General features: G+C 31.8%; 2 protein-coding genes across 2 annotated transcripts; one reads left to right on the top strand and one right to left on the bottom strand.

Moving 5' to 3' along the window:
• The first annotated feature begins 1,166 nt into the window (after positions 1-1,166).
• LOC101208240 (receptor-like protein kinase HSL1) lies at positions 1,167-4,781 on the top strand. Its single transcript, XM_011660382.2, has 2 exons — positions 1,167-3,917; positions 4,204-4,781. Exons 1-2 carry the CDS (start codon positions 1,343-1,345, stop codon positions 4,566-4,568), a joined length of 2,940 nt encoding a protein of 979 aa, XP_011658684.2. The 5' UTR covers positions 1,167-1,342; the 3' UTR covers positions 4,569-4,781.
• Positions 4,782-8,578: 3,797 nt separating this feature from the next.
• On the bottom strand, positions 8,579-12,106 carry LOC101207997 (zinc finger protein NUTCRACKER). Its single transcript, XM_004144557.3, has 3 exons — positions 11,779-12,106; positions 10,953-11,355; positions 8,579-9,738 (listed from the first exon to the last, which is right to left on the bottom strand). Exons 1-3 carry the CDS (start codon positions 11,900-11,902, stop codon positions 8,988-8,990), a joined length of 1,278 nt encoding a protein of 425 aa, XP_004144605.2. The 5' UTR covers positions 11,903-12,106; the 3' UTR covers positions 8,579-8,987.
• Between the last annotated feature and the right edge of the window lie 4,516 nt (positions 12,107-16,622).

A 16,622-nucleotide genomic window follows, 5' to 3' on the forward strand; every position in this document is an offset into this window, starting at 1 on the left:
TTATTTTTTTGGGAAGTTGAGTTAATAATTATTACAGGAAAGAGTAATTAAAAGTTTTCACAAGTAACGAAATGAAAAATATAAGTTTATACAAGTTACGGGGTGAGAACTATGACTAACTCAAATAACAAAATAACAACCCTCTTAAATTGTTAATATATTTGGTAGTTGAATTTTTCCTTTTTTTTATCAACCAAACTCAATTACAAGTCGTTTGTCAAAATGAGATTCATGAGATTGTTTGATTTGATAATAAACATATAAGCATAGAACACTAATTTCTTAAAAAAAAAAAAGAAGAAGAAGGAAGAAGAGTAACGTAGAGTAGGGATCGTCTGATTGTGCACTTCATCTAAGTTTTATTCAATGGAGTCTTTGTTGTTGTACTGTACACATCCATCTTAATCTCAATTGCCAATACCCAACTACTTTTTAACCTTATATATGTTGCATATAAAAAAAGGTTTAAGTTATTTATTAATTTTAAATCATAAAAAAATATTTACAAATATAACAAAATGTGACCGTCTATCTTATTTTGGTATAGCTCGTAAATATTTTAATTTATTTTACTATTTTTAAAAACAATTCTACAAAAAAAATTGTTAAAAGAAAAAAAAATTGTTAAAAGAAAAAAAAGAACAAAATAATTGTGTTTTAGTGATTTAAAGATTTTATTATAAAATTCCACGTAAAGCCACAGGGTGAATTTTCTCGGAAAATTTGGAATAAAAGAGGGAGAGAAGATGGAGTTAGAGGGTAGAGGGGAAGAATGGCATCCCAACCCCCTTCTCTAATTACATTAAAAATGCCTTCCCTTTTTCTTCTATTTTCACGTAAATAAGAAGAATATTTTTTTAAAATTATTTCTAGAACTTCTCGTAAATGTGCGCGTATTGCGCATTTCCCCAACACAATTATCATCGACTCATTAATTCTAATCCCACTCTCTACTCCTACTCAATTCATTTCCTTTTCTTTCTTTCTTAAAATATTCTTTTCATTTCTGATTTCATCGTAATCATAGAATTTGATGAGACTTTGTTTTGGTTTGACTCATATCTTATTTAATAAATATGTATCACACTCTAATGGGAGAGTACGATATTTGGTGTCTTATGTGATAGAAATAGTTTTAAATTTGAAGGGGAAGGAGTAGTAGTTTTTGGTTAGAAAGAAATAAGAACGTGGGGGCCGAAAATCTACAATTTCCCCCAATATCTTTTTAAATTTGTTTGTTTTTTACAACTTTACATTGCCCCATCTTTTTCACGCCTTCATATTTCACTCCCACTCTTCAATTCCATTTCATTTCATTTCCCCTAACTCTCTCCCTGCAGACATGCCTCCTCCTCCTCCTCTTCTTCTTCTTCTTCTTCTTCTTCCTTTTCTTCCATTGATCTCTTCTCTCAATCAAGAAGGATTGTATCTTCAACGAGTCAAACTCGGTCTCTCCGATCCCACTCACTCCCTCTCTTCATGGAACCCTCGCGACAACACTCCCTGCAACTGGTCCGGCATCACTTGCGATTCCCTCACTCATTCTGTCATCGCCGTCGACCTCTCCAACTTTCAGCTCTCCGGACCCTTTCCCACTTTTATTTGTCGTCTTCCTTCTCTTTCTTCGCTCTCCCTCTCTAATAACGCTATTAACGCTTCTCTTTCCGACGATGTTGCTTCCTGTTCTGGCCTTCACTTCCTTAACATGTCTCAGAATCTTCTTGCTGGTTCTATTCCCGATGGGATTTCCAAGATCTTCAATCTTCGTTCTCTGGATCTCTCTGGAAATAATTTTTCTGGGGAGATTCCCACGAGTTTCGGTGGGTTTACGCAACTTGAGACGCTGAATTTGGTTGATAATCTATTGAATGGAACTATTCCGGGGAGTTTGGGTAACGTTTCGAGTTTGAAAGAGCTTCAACTTGCTTATAATCCGTTTATGCGGAGTGAGATTCCGAGTGCATTCGGTAACTTGACGAAGCTGGAGGTTCTCTGGCTTGCTAATTGTAATCTTGCCGGTCAGATTCCGGCAACCATTGGCGGGATGACTCGGCTTAAGAATCTTGACTTGTCTAATAATAGACTCAGTGGGTCGATTCCGGTTTCACTCACTCAAATGAAAAGTTTAGTTCAAATTGAACTTTTTAACAACTCGCTCTCTGGGGAGTTGCCTTTACGACTGTCTAATTTAACTTCACTTCGACGAATTGATGTGTCCATGAACCACTTGACGGGAATGATTCCGGATGAACTGTGCGCATTACAGCTTGAGTCGTTAAATTTGTTCGAGAATCGATTGGAAGGCCCTTTGCCGGAGAGTATCGTTAATTCCCCATACTTGAATGAGCTCAAATTGTTTAACAACAAGCTTAGTGGACAGTTACCTAGTAAACTCGGCCAAAACTCGCCATTAGTTCATCTTGATGTTTCATACAACGGGTTTTCTGGCGGAATTCCTGAAAACTTGTGTGCAAAAGGGAAATTGGAAGAGCTTATATTGATTTACAATTCGTTTTCTGGAAGAATCCCGGCAAGCCTTGGAAAATGCACCAGCTTAAGCCGGATTCGAATGAGGAACAACAGACTCTCTGGTCCGGTTCCTGATGAATTTTGGGGTCTGCCCAATGTGTATTTGCTTGAGCTCGTTGAGAATTCTCTTTCTGGGTCTATTTCTTCGATGATATCTGGCGCTAAGAATCTCTCTATTCTGGTGATTTCAGAAAATCAATTTTCAGGGTCAATTCCTAACGAGATTGGGTTGCTAAGCAATCTGACTGAACTCTCAGGTAATGACAATATGTTTTCCGGTCGAATCCCAGGAGCTTTGGTAAAGTTAAACCTGTTGAGCACACTCGATCTAAGCAAGAACAAACTTTCTGGTGAATTGCCAATGGGAATTGGAGCTTTGAAAAGGCTAAATGAGTTAAATTTAGCAAGTAATAGACTATCTGGCAATATCCCGAGTGAAATTGGAAACCTTCCAGTGCTTAATTATCTTGATCTCTCTAGTAATCATCTCAGTGGAAGTATACCTCTTGAATTGCAGAATTTGAAACTGAATTTACTAAATTTGTCGAACAATCTGTTATCAGGTGTACTTCCTCCTCTTTATGCTGAGGATATTTACAGAGATAGCTTCCTGGGTAATCCAGGTTTGTGCAATAACGACCCAAGTCTTTGTCCTCACGTTGGAAAAGGAAAAAACCAAGGCTATTGGCTTCTCAGGTCCATTTTTCTACTTGCTATCATTGTTTTTGTTGTTGGGGTCATTTGGTTTTTCTTCAAGTACAAGGAATTCAAGAAGAGTAAGAAAGGAATTGCCATTTCCAAGTGGAGATCGTTTCATAAACTTGGTTTTAGTGAATATGAAATAGCAGACTGTCTCAGTGAAGACAAAGTCATTGGAAGTGGAGCGTCCGGCAAAGTGTACAAAGTCGTGCTAAAAAATGGGGAGGTTGTGGCGGTGAAGAAGCTATGGCAAGGAACAAGAAAAGAGGACACAAGTTTGGAGTCAGAGAAAGATGGATTTGAGGCTGAAGTCGAGACTTTAGGGAAGATTCGTCACAAGAATATTGTAAGGTTATGGTGCTGCTGCAACACAGGCAACTGCAAGCTGCTTGTTTATGAGTACATGCCCAATGGAAGTTTGGGAGATTTGTTGCACGGCAGCAAGAAGCGCTTTCTGGATTGGCCTACAAGGTATAAAGTAGTTTTGGATGCAGCTGAAGGGCTTTCTTACCTGCATCACGACTGTGCTCCTCCAATTGTTCATAGGGACATTAAGTCCAACAATATATTGCTTGATTCTGAGTTTGGGGCTAGAGTTGCTGACTTTGGATTGGCAAAGTTTTTGAATGCTGGCAAGGGATCAGAATCTATGTCTGTCATTGCTGGTTCTTGTGGTTATATTGCACCAGGTACCAACTTGGTTTCTCTACCTTCTTTCATGAATTGAAATATGAGTAATTCTTACATTATATGATTATAAACCTGTGTTGGGCAAATGACCATCTTTATTATTTCTATGGATGTTATGATCTTGTCTACTTAAATATAAGGTGGGATGAATCTGTGAGACTTGAATGCCTTCGTATTAACTTTTAGATGTTGTTATACAAATGAACATTTTCCTTGGGATTTCTTTGTTCATATTTGGATTATAGAATTTGCCTACTTTTTTTGACTGTCATATGCTTGATGCAGAATATGCTTATACTTTAAGAGTAAACGAAAAGAGTGACATCTACAGCTTTGGGGTGGTGATTTTAGAGCTAGTGACAGGACGGCCACCAAATGATCCAGAATTTGGAGATAAAGACTTGGCAAAGTGGGTATATGCTACTGTCGATGGCAGAGAACTCGACCGAGTAATTGATCCTAAGCTCGGTTCTGAATACAAGGAAGAAATATACAGAGTCCTTGATGTTGGACTGCTTTGCACAAGCTCACTCCCTATCAACCGCCCCTCAATGAGGAGAGTCGTTAAACTACTGCAGGAGGCTGCCATAGAAACCAGACCACCCGCCATTGTTAAAAAGGAAGTCAAACTTTCTCCATATTTGTCCTAGTATGTCTCTGAACACTTACTAATCTCTAATTCACATCAAATGCCTGAAATTTCCTACTCTCTAACTTGTATATCGAATTCTATTACATGACATTTTGAAGAAAAGCTCATGTAGAATTGCTAAAATCTTACTCTTACAAGTTACAATCAACCTCTACAATGTAGACATCATTCATCAATGATTTTAATTAAAGGTCTGTAGGTTTCTGTAACATAGAAGTTTGGTAATTTGGTACATAGTTTGGTATGTAAGGTGCAAGTAATGAGGAAATGTCAAAAAGGGGGGTAAATGTTCATCAATTGGCAGCCAGCAGAGATTTGTGGTACAAACCAAATAATTCTTTTAACCAGAAAGTTTCTTAAAAAATTGCTGTTTCCACAAATTCAACAATTTTGGTGGGGACAATTGAGGAAGTCCCTGTTTGGCAGGACATGTTTTATATAAATATATATATATTTTGTTTTGTTTTGTAATAAAAGATGGAATGAATGCTAAGCCAATGGGGCAATAGCCTCTTGTTTCTTAGCCAACCCTTATTTACTAAAATGGGGCCCTTGTTTTCCAATGGAAATCAGCTACCATATCTTTCAATTATTGATTTAAATGAATGCCTAGTGTTTGGTGTCATAAAAGTTCCCATAGGAATGATTTTTCTTTGATTCTTTATTAAATCTTTTTAGTTAAATTATGAATCTAGAGAAAGAACAGAGTTTTTATGTTTGAATTCAATTTTAGTATTGTAAATTTTGATTTGATTCTGATTTGGTTTTTCATTTTTGCAGAAGAAATTTATTTCTTTTATGACCCACTATTTTCTTTTCCTTTTTATACTCGAGTTTAAAATAGAAATTTAGATTTGTTTTTAGACTGTCAAATGAGATTTTAGAAATTGAACTCCAACTCTAAGGGATGCATACCTCCTTCCGATCTTCTGACTGCATCATCTGAGAGAGATTGAGTAGGATATGGCTTGTTACCTCCTCTAGTTTCTTTAGCACCCAATCCTCCAATGGACCTTCTATGACATCGAATTTGGATTGAAACAGAATTTTGACTCAACGTAGAGTTAACACATTTAGTTTGATATAAGTTACACTTGTGGCATAATTGAATTATGGCAGTTGGTCCTTCAAAAGCTTTAGTGTAGGTAGCCACAAATTCTTGTCTATAGATCGTAGTTTTATCCGTTAAATCTTTACAAATGTCTGTAGTAGTGACATATGAAAGATGATAAGTCAGCGACCATTAGGGGCATAATACCGTTTGCCAATGAAAGACTTAAGAAAGAGTTTTGATGAATATTGCACACAAAGAACACATGCCCCTGACATGTCTATTTTAGAAGACGATATCTTATAAAAGGCATTTGCTCATTCCTATATTTTTAGTAATCCAATAATATTTCATGTGAATCAAATGGTTGTTCGTGTGCGTTTATCACTGGAGGCTCAAACATGAAATTGATAGGAACCGTAGTGGAGTGGCTAAGGTATAAGTCCACAAAATTTGCTGTGGAGTATACTCACTTTAGCAAAAATTAAACTTGATGTTTGATGTTGAGTGATTGAAGTTGATTGATATAAAGTAGGTTGGGAATTCGAGTTTTAAATAAATTCCAGGCTGTGTTAAAAGACTAAAGCAATGACTTTATACAAAGTTAAGACATTGTTGAAATAAAATATTTGCAAATTTGAGAGTGTTTTATGGTTTTCTTGATCTAAAATACTACTGTTTTAACTTATCGTGCATAAATAAATTTATTACAAGTGTTTCAAGTTATATAACGTAGGTCCGTAGTTGGAATTTGCAAGAGGACGTTTGGGGGAAGTTTTAATTATTATAATGGGTAGTTATTACATTAGCAATAAAAGATTTGAAATAGTATATAGTAGTTAACTATTAGGTTATAATTGTTGGAAACACCAACTATTATAATTAAAGTAACCTATTTTTACATGAAGTTAGGGTCCAACTAACCCATAAATAAATTTAGGGGTTGCATAGGGAGTTAAAATGTAATATGGATTATTGAAAATTAGAAAAGTGTTGGAAAACGAGAGTAATCAAAGACGAAACGAAAATGAGATCGTGAAGCGTCAAAAAATGGTTGGATGGAAAATTATCGAAACCTAATGCGTTTTGTATTACAAATTGGATTATTACATTACAAACTCATTCCATTACGAAAATTTTTAACGGATACCAAAAATTTAATAGCTAATTGTTTAACAATATTTTTTAAAAATTACATATAGTAATATTGGGCATTGAAGGGAGTTTTAGTGAAACATTCTAGGAGACAAATGAAGGATGGACAAAGTGTTTGGGCTCTTGAGATTAGGGCTTAATAATGGTGTAGGCCCAATTACACCTTACAAACATGCCCTCTCTTTGATAATATTACAAATTCAGCAATTAAATTCAAATTAGTTAAGTGTATAACATAATTTTAAAAAATTTGTAAATATAGCAAAATTTGTCAAAAATTTGTAAATATAGCAAAATTTGTCAAATTTTATCAATGATATAAGTCTATGACTGATAAACCATGTTGCAAATATTGGTCTATCACTGATATACTATATGAAATCTATCAGCGATACAAGTCTATCAGTGATAGTTTTGCTATATTTGCAAATTTTTTTAAAAATATTGTTATATCCTTAATTATTATTGCTAAAATAGTCCTTCATTTCAATTTTCCTATAACTAACAAAAAGGTAACATAGATAAAACATTCCTTGAATTGCTAAAATAATCTTATGCCTAAGATGCTAACTTTAATATAACTAAGCTACTTTCACATATACTCTTGGCCAACAGCATTCCTTGTTCAAATCAACTAAAAAAAACACATATATAATCAGATTAAATGCCACTAAGATGAATTTATTTTCTAAAATGTTTAAGAAGGTACTAATGGACTCCCTAATTAGCCTCCACTAAAGAAATCGAGCGTAAAGTATTAGTTGATATAATCCACGAGTAATCGATTATATCAAACGAGTAAGAGTGTATCAATGAAAAAGTCTATAATCAATAGAGTTTGTTATATTTGGAATTCTTTTATCTTTTTTTAAATGTTGCCATCATTTAAATATTATCATTAAAAATGGTGGCCATTGTAAAGCTGTACAAAACTAGAAGAGAGATGTAAAAAGAGATTCTTGATCCACACTAAACCTAATTTGAATGAAAAGGAAGATGGAAAAGATAACATCATAAATGTCAACATAAAGAGTAGATAATGGGTGAAGTGGGTCAACATGGCCAACTTTACCTTTTTAAACCCATAATTACTATTCAAAAGCCAAACTTTGGAGAACACCCTTCTGATTCAAACAAACAAACAAAGTCCTAATTTAATCTTTTTCTTCAATTTGAAAAGTCAAAAATTCAATTTTTCATTCAAAAAATGATTCAAATACATGAATTTATCAACCAATAGAGCAGAAATAAATTCAATATATATTATTCATAATGGGAAATGGTTGCTTTTTTTCTCTTCACTTTTTCCTCTTTTTTCTTTTTACATTTTATTCACCATACCTTTTTTTTTCAATAATAAAAAGGAAGGAAAAAAATGCATGCATGTGTTAAGTACACTGCTATCCAGAGTGGAAAGTAATGGTTTATTAAGAAAAGAAATACCATTTTTTTAAAAAAATTATTTTCACATAGTTCATGTCTCAAGATTCTTCTTCTTTTACCTTCCCATTCATAAAGTATTTTCCATTTTGTGAAGCATAATTTAAGAGCGAAAATGAAACAAAAAAAAAAAGAAAAAAGTTGAAGCTTTTACCTTCTAATTAATTTCTTTTCCCCTCCCTGTAATATGCTTCCTACTTTCAAACTAAACAACTCTATACTCCAATCCTAATTTCACACAGTTTAGTATTATTTCATCAAACAAGTTATTGCATTTAATCATATAATGTGTAAAAACAACGTATTCTTTGTACTTCTAATTGACGTGAGACTATGTTCCTATCTTGAAAAAACCAACGAAGTAAATATGTAAGCATCATCGTCATCTCTCTCTTCTTCTTTTTCTTTTGAATGACCAGACTTTTCTGGTACATTTATACCGAAAAGAATTCATGCCCCTTTTCACTCAATAATATAAAATAAAAATATACCCTCTTTTTCTCTTCTTCCCAATACCCACATTTGATACCACAAGAAAAAGAGGATACCAAAAGATTGCAAGAAATACACAAATAACATAGAATGATTTCCAAAATGGGTCCTTTTAAGTTTTCAACTTTTTTTTCATTTCCCCCCCAATTGCTCTGTTCTCCTCTGCCCCTTTAAACAGAAAACACAAAAAGCTATCAGCTTTCTGTCTTTTTCCTCAAACTGAAGAATATGCATTGATCTCATCTCTCCCTCTTTTTGGTCCTTTTATCTAATTTAAAATCAGATCCATCCATTTACTGTTGATGGATGACATATGGTGTGCATTCCCACACCCAAGAAATCCCTTGTTTCTCCTTCTCCACCATTAACACTCTCTTCACTGACAGTATGTCTCATTCTCTTTGCTGGTGGTGCAGAGTAGTGATGATGATGATGGTTTTCTTCACTAAGAGGAATAATAACATTATTGGAATTTGAGTTTATCATTGACCCATAAATCCCTGAAAGCAAGGCTTTGCCATCAGTTATTGAACTGAATTTCAAACCAAGACTTTCCATCAATGATGAAGGGTGATCTGTTGTAACACCAATTTGTGCAGCTTTTTGTAGCAAAAGAGTAGCTGACATGTTGGGTGATGAAGACATAAATTGATGGGATGATTGTTGTTCTTCATTGCTGAATAAGGAAGGAACAGAAAGAACATCAGAATTTGTTGTTGCTGTTGCTGTTGTAGTTGTTGTTGTTGGATAATGGAAATTATTGATTTGGTGAGGATTCGTTGGGATCCAAAAAGGGAGTGGTATTGTGGGAGTATTATTGTTATTGAAAAAGAAGGGGGAAGTTTCATTTGGTTTGAAAAGGTTGGAGGAATAATTAGGGAAGAACAATTGAGGAGGATTGTTGTTGTTGATGTAATTATCAGCTAATGAATTGTTGTTGTTGGCAATGTTGGTTGATGCTGCATTTAATCTTGCTGTTTCTTCTGCCAATGCTACACAATATGCTCTGTGAGTGACATAGCTATCTCTCCTGCATTTTCACATACACAAACGTTTTTATGTACCCATCTCTATAAGGACAAAAAAGAAAGAAATAAGAAAAACAAAAGTTAATCATTATTTTTGAACTCAAGGTTCGTCGTATTGAAGTTGTTGGGATCATATCAAAGTCCAATCTTGACTTGATAAGGAAAATATTTTTCTTTTCTAAAATAAGTGAACATTTGAACTAATTTACATGCACCTCAACTAATTTTATAGAACAATTTTCTTCTAATAACAACTAATTTCATAGAACAACTCGCCTATTCTTCTAACAACGTGGATGTCAAAGAAACTCATAGAAAAATATATAGATTTATAATTTCAAGAAAGCTAGCTTCAATAGTATAAAACCTTCTTGGTAATCCAAAGGCAAAACCACGAATACTTTTGTCCAAAGTGAGTAATATAATAGCGAAATATTTAAAATTTTCTTTTTAAGTTGATAGGAGTGATTGGATGTGTTAGAGAGTATAAATTAAGAACGCTTGAGTAGAACATAAATCAGTAGTTTAAATTGTACCTATGTATAGTATTAGAGAGAAAGAAGGTCATACATTCAAAACTCCTATGATATAATTTCAAGTAATCTGACTGAATCTTGTGATAGCTTTCAAACCTATGAATGAGTGGTGAGAGATAAAAATATGAAGGCAAATGTAGAAAGTAAATTACTATATATAGACCCATCAAGTTAAGCTTTTAGATTGCCTTGTCATCTCAACCTAAACCATTTGAATATCTTCATGATATTATGTTTATGTAGTTTCATTATATATATTCTTCTCTCTGTCTGTTAACTAAAAAAAACAAACAAACAATGTGATCAGAAAACCTTTAGCTCGATAGAATGAATCTATATTGATATATACACACAGTGAGAGAATACATTTATGGAAGCTTAAACTCTTTACATTAGGATGATATTATTTAAATAATGCTAGAAGGAAATTTAAATCCTTGATTCGTAATCGTTTAGTTTTATATTTTTGAAAGTTAAATCTATAGAAACATTTTTTTTTTTAGTCATATATTTTTAAAATCAAAACCAAAATTTGAAATCTAGAAAGGATAGTTTTTGGTAAATTTGTTTCTTAAAATGTTTACATACAAAATTGAAAACTGCAAATAAGAAATGGGTTGATGAGAAAACAAGCGCAATTTTCAAAAACAAAAAACGAGAGATGTATTAATAAGGGTTACCTTGAAAATGGAGTCCCACAGTCACATTTATACTCTTTGGTACCACATGTTTTGGAGTGTGCTTTCCAATCTGATTGCACAGCATATTTCTTAGAACATTTCTCACACTTCCACTTCTTCTCCCCATGCTTCCTACAAAAGTGCTTTTTAATTCCTGTGAGATCTCCAAGAGCCCTTGAAGGATGATGATGAACACAACTCTTCTCTGGACAAACATAAACTCTCTTTCTTGGCTCTTTGTTTCCATTGCTTCTTTGCTTTAGCTTCCATGGAAGATTGTGTCCTCTCCTATGTAGTTGTAGGTTTTGATCTCTTTGAAATCCCTTCCCACATATCTCACACAAGAATCGGTTCGTTGCCATTAGTGTCTTTGGTGACAACGACACTACTTCTGCTTCAGGATCTGTCAAAAATGATTATCAATATTAATCGAAGAAAACCGACTCTGATATCAGACTCAAAAATCAAATGTTTAAGCAGATGAGTTATGAAAATTTTAATCTTTTTATTCATATTCATGAAGATATGAGGGAAAAGATGGTTGCTTTGTAATAACCCTTTCCATGAGGGTTTTTTTTTTTTTTTTTTTCCTTTTAAGAAACTCAAAGAAGAACAGAATCTGAGGGTTCCAAAAGAGCAATAATGAGAGAGAAAAGGTTGTTTTCTGACATTTTTCAGAGAGAAACAAAGAGTTTTAAGATGGAAAAGTTGAATATATCCATCAAAATATTCTACCCTAAATTCCCCCTACACAAAGAAGAAACATAAGCCACAAAAATAGTAAAAAGAAGATCATATAAGTGCAAAGCTCTTTTTTTGTTCTTGCCTGGATTTCCTGGGAGATTCCTCTTCTTCTTGACAATAACAGAAGGATTGTTGTTGTTGTTGATGGATCCAAGTGATGGGATGCTGCAAATGAAAGCACTTGAAATTGTTTGCTCTTCAGACATTTTCTTGATCTTCTCTAACAAAACAACAAATAATCTTATTTAAGAAGATTTTTGTTGTTTGTCTTCTTAGTGTATAATTATTTGACTCACTCTCAAACAATCTACAACAAACCTAGAAGTAAAAGTGTTTGGACTCCAAGCAACAAGTGTGTTCATATATATGTTATAAAGAGAAGAGAAATTTGACAAGATTTGGATCTTTCTTCTCTTTCTCTCTCTATTTAGATTATTGAATAATTTTTTCCAATAATTTCAAAACTAGTATAATAAAAAATATTTTCTTTTTTGTTGGGGAGGGGGTGAAAAAAGTTAAAGGTTAGAGGGAGAAGGGATTTGATGGGCAAAGGTGCATGATGACACATATGATGAGAGAAGTTATATACATAAAGCTAGTTTTACTACCTTTTCCTTTTGAATGATTATCCCATAATTTCTTTGCCCTTCTCTCTCTCTCTCTCAATTATGTGAAATAAAATAAATATTGCTTTTTAGAGGTCTAATATTATGGATATTATCATATATGGAAACAGGTTACTATTGTAATAAATGTATATACAATGTTAAAAAAATTATTGATCATCGTAAACCGTCAAAATATGGTTGTCTTCTAATAGCAATTTGAAATACGTAGTGTACATCTCTTTATATGTCGTGTTGCGTTCACATTAAAACTTCATCTAGTTATAATAGAAAACACATCATGTTGATTAAGTTTTCACAACTCTATGTTGATTATTGAATGTTGCATTACTTAATTTGGTTTGATTTGATGATAGATAATTGAATGTTGTTGAGAGAATAAATAGTTAGGGTAATTAAATAAATTAATAAGGGGAAAACATATAGTTTAATTAGGTGACAAAGGGAGCAGTGAATTTTTGGAAGTGTGAGCAGTCGTCCCCTTGTGAGCTGACTTTTCCTGCTAATCTTAATCATAATCTAATCATGTTTTTGCTTTAACACTTTGTTTAATTTTTAATTTTTGGAGTTTTGCTAATGAACTCTTATGACTATAGAATATTCTTTTTCCCTTTCTCCCACATTTCACCCAAACACACACTCAACTTTCGAGGCTCCTTTCAAAGATTCCTCTCTTAATTCACATTTTTATTTTTTATTATTGTTTTCCCACACACACACACACACACATATACTTTCATCAAATTTAATTTAATTAAGGCAGATTAATAATACACTATAAGAAGAAAAACCCTAGCTATCTAATAGCTGATTAATTAACTAATTATATATATATACTTGATGATTATTAATGTTAAGACAAATGGGTTTAGGGAAAAAAGTAAATGATTGTCATTTAAGGAGGGATGTTTGTTTTCTTTGCCTTGTCTTTTACACACAAAGCTAATTAATCTATTTAGGGTTCTTCTTTTCTTAGAGCTATATATTTAAATGAGATTTTATTTTTAGGAGAGTATATAGGAGGGGTATATTTATAAGTACTAAACAAATTAAACTTAACAAAGATGGAAAAGTTGACACAACAAATATATTCGAACTTTGCATTTAATTTAGAGTAATGGGGCTTTTTTTTTCTTTCCAGCTTCTTTTAATTTTAATTTATTTGGTAAGGAAGATTATTGGAAATATGGGATAAGTGTGGCTTTTGACACACACAAAAAAAGAAAGAGAAAGAAAAAACCCCAAAAAGAAGAGCAAGTTTGGATTGTGGAATCCAACATTTACAGAAACTCACATGCATTTGTGCCTTAGGTTGCCCCTTAGGCCCTTCGCCTTGGCCTTGTTTAAAAGTTGGAGAATCTATCCCTTTTTACAAAACCCTAATCTTATTATGTTGTCTTTCTTCTTTTTAACCCTTTCATCTCTTTTTTCCCTAAAACTCAACCCTTTTGGGTTTATAACTTTATTTATATATATATATATATATTAATTTGTGATGCATTTGGGTCAATATATATCTTCCTACCTAATTCTGATTTGTTAATTTTTACTTTTGTAGAGTTCCATTTTAGTCCTAAATTATTCTATATCACACCCCCTTTTTGTTGGTTTCTATGAAAGATTTATATACACTATATCCTCTTAGAAAGACGTTCGAATCTATGAACATTGAAAAAATTTATAAGATATTTCTTTTCCTCTTGCTTAAAAGAAATACGTAAAAGAGAGCTCTTTTGGATCATTAATCGAATTTAATTTGAAGGTTTTATAAATATATTTTTTTGAAATTTCAAATTATTTGATTTGTAGGTGTTAAAAGTATTGTATTGAAAAGGATATATAGATGGTTGATATGTGCATCAAACAACTTTAATTAAACCTATTTAATTAAACCTATTAGTAAGCATGCATGCAACGCTATGGATAAGTACTAATGCATATATAGAAATTAAACTAATAAGAATATGTACCTTTCCATACCTTTTCTTCTTGTATTTTTTTGAAGAAAAAAATTGACTTAACAAGTTTGGAAGTGTAATCATGTTTTTTTTTTTTATTTAGCACGATTAAATGTGATTAAAATTTTGAATTTTGTTAGAAGAGGATAAAGGTGTTAGGGATGTGTCAATCTAGTTAAGATATAAGACTATTGAAATTCCTCTTGTCTTTTGTATATTATTAAAAAATATATAATTTTGTAAACAAAAATATAATTTTCATTTTAAATTGGAGTGTATATTTACTTTCTATTTACAACATATTTTTCTAAATCAACATTTATTTTCTTAGTAAAGATCAGTAGTCTCAATAACAACAAAGCACCACGATTAGACTAACATATCTTTAACACACTCTCATTATATCACACCATATCTCATATTTCGATTTCAATCTAAACCCTAAGTCATTAAAAAAAAAAAACAAAAATATTTTGATTTCAAAGCAAAATTTCAAACTCTAACTTTTTTTTTTATTATTATTACTATTATTTTAAAAATACTTAATCTAGTCCTCCTCCTCATATGATAAAGGATGAATCAATAATCTTATACGAAACATTATAAAAATGTTGCAATTACCCAAAGAGAGAAAAGAACAATTGACACACCATATTTATATATATATTATAAAAGAAACCTTGTTTTTGTATATGTGGAGAGTGGGCGTGAATAATTAATTTTGTCGAAGGATGAAGGATAAAATTGACAAATCACCAAATAATTAAGCAAAGATATATATGTAAAGGATATATATATATGTGTGTATATATATATATATATATATGTAATGTAAAGTTTATCTTTTTTCTCTACCTGGAAAGCAAACACTAAAATTTGAAAAATCCTTTACTTTTTCCCACCCTCACCTCTCTTCTTAACAAAATTCCAATAAAAAATTGTATGTTATGGGCCAAGAATGTTCCTTTTATTTTCAAGTGAAAACTTAGGCACCTAAGGTACCCCTTTTGTCCCATTTAGAGAGAAAGAGAAAAAAATAAAACAATTATTTCAAAATTAAAGTTTTCTTTCTTTCTTTCTTTCTTTCTTTTCTTTTTGGAAGAGAGAGAGAGGAGAATTCAAATTGATGAACTATTCATTAATATTGATACCAATTTCTTGAATTATTGGAAGACAAGACAGAAAGGGGTATGAGTTTCAAGAAAAGACAAAGTATTGTTCAAAATTCTATATATATATATATATGAAATATCTCATCCATTGATGGGAAATATATTATAGTTTGCAAAAATCACGTTCCTAAAGGGTAAGACCCATTTCCCATTTACTATTTTTTTCCATGTTTTTCTAAATTATTATAAAAGGTATTCCATGATTAGATAATTAGTTGAAAATGATTAAATTGAATTACATCCAAAGCATGTCGTCTCAGATAGATAAGACATATGGTTCTTTTAAAGCTAAATATATATGGTTATAAATGTAAGAATTAAGATTCAAACCTTCAACCATTTATAAGAGAAATTATAATGGTACAAAGTATCTAAATTATACGTTTTATCGATAGAAAGTAGCAACCAAAAAATAATATTTATTTTTTTCATGATATAATATGTATAGATATGCAAGTTGATATCTTATTATTAAATCACAGAATGACTAAATAATATAAATTTTTTATACATTTAAACAGTTTTTTTTTTTATCATTTTTTGATTTATAAAATCAACCAACCTTCTTTGTTGTTTGGTGTTAGTATCACATATATACCTTTTGAGATAATTTGACCCAACTAATTTCATTCATTATATTCCTTCTTCTTCTTTCTCTCTGTCCCTAAAGAGAGGGACATTTGTGTTAACTTATTAATCTATTGAAATGAAATTAAGCTGAAGATATATGTTATGTATGATCACTTTCATTTGTTTCAAAAAGAGAACAAAAAAGATTACTTTCATTATGTGCTATTCCCTATTTTTGAGTAAATTTGGGCCTTCAACAAAGCCTTACATGGGCTCTCAGGTTCTTATAGCCTGGCCCAAAACTCCCATAATACTTGGTGGAAAAGCCCAAAGCCTAAATTTCTTTAACCAAAGGGCTTTTAAGTAGAGTATCTCTCCAACAAAGTATTGCCATAATTTTCAAGCACAAATTTATATATATATCGAGTCCAAATAACAAAACTACCTATAATTTAATATATTTATTTTCATTTAATTTTAAAATTATTATTTATTGGAATTGAATGATTTGATTATCGTTTTAATTTTATCAATGCTTTTATACCAAAGTGTGATTTTTAACCTAAACTATAAAACACAAACTTTTTTTTCTTTCTTTAT

Source organism: Cucumis sativus, chromosome 7 (genome assembly GCF_000004075.3).
Source record: "Cucumis sativus cultivar 9930 chromosome 7, Cucumber_9930_V3, whole genome shotgun sequence".
In the NCBI taxonomy this organism is placed as follows: Eukaryota; Viridiplantae; Streptophyta; class Magnoliopsida; order Cucurbitales; family Cucurbitaceae; genus Cucumis; species Cucumis sativus.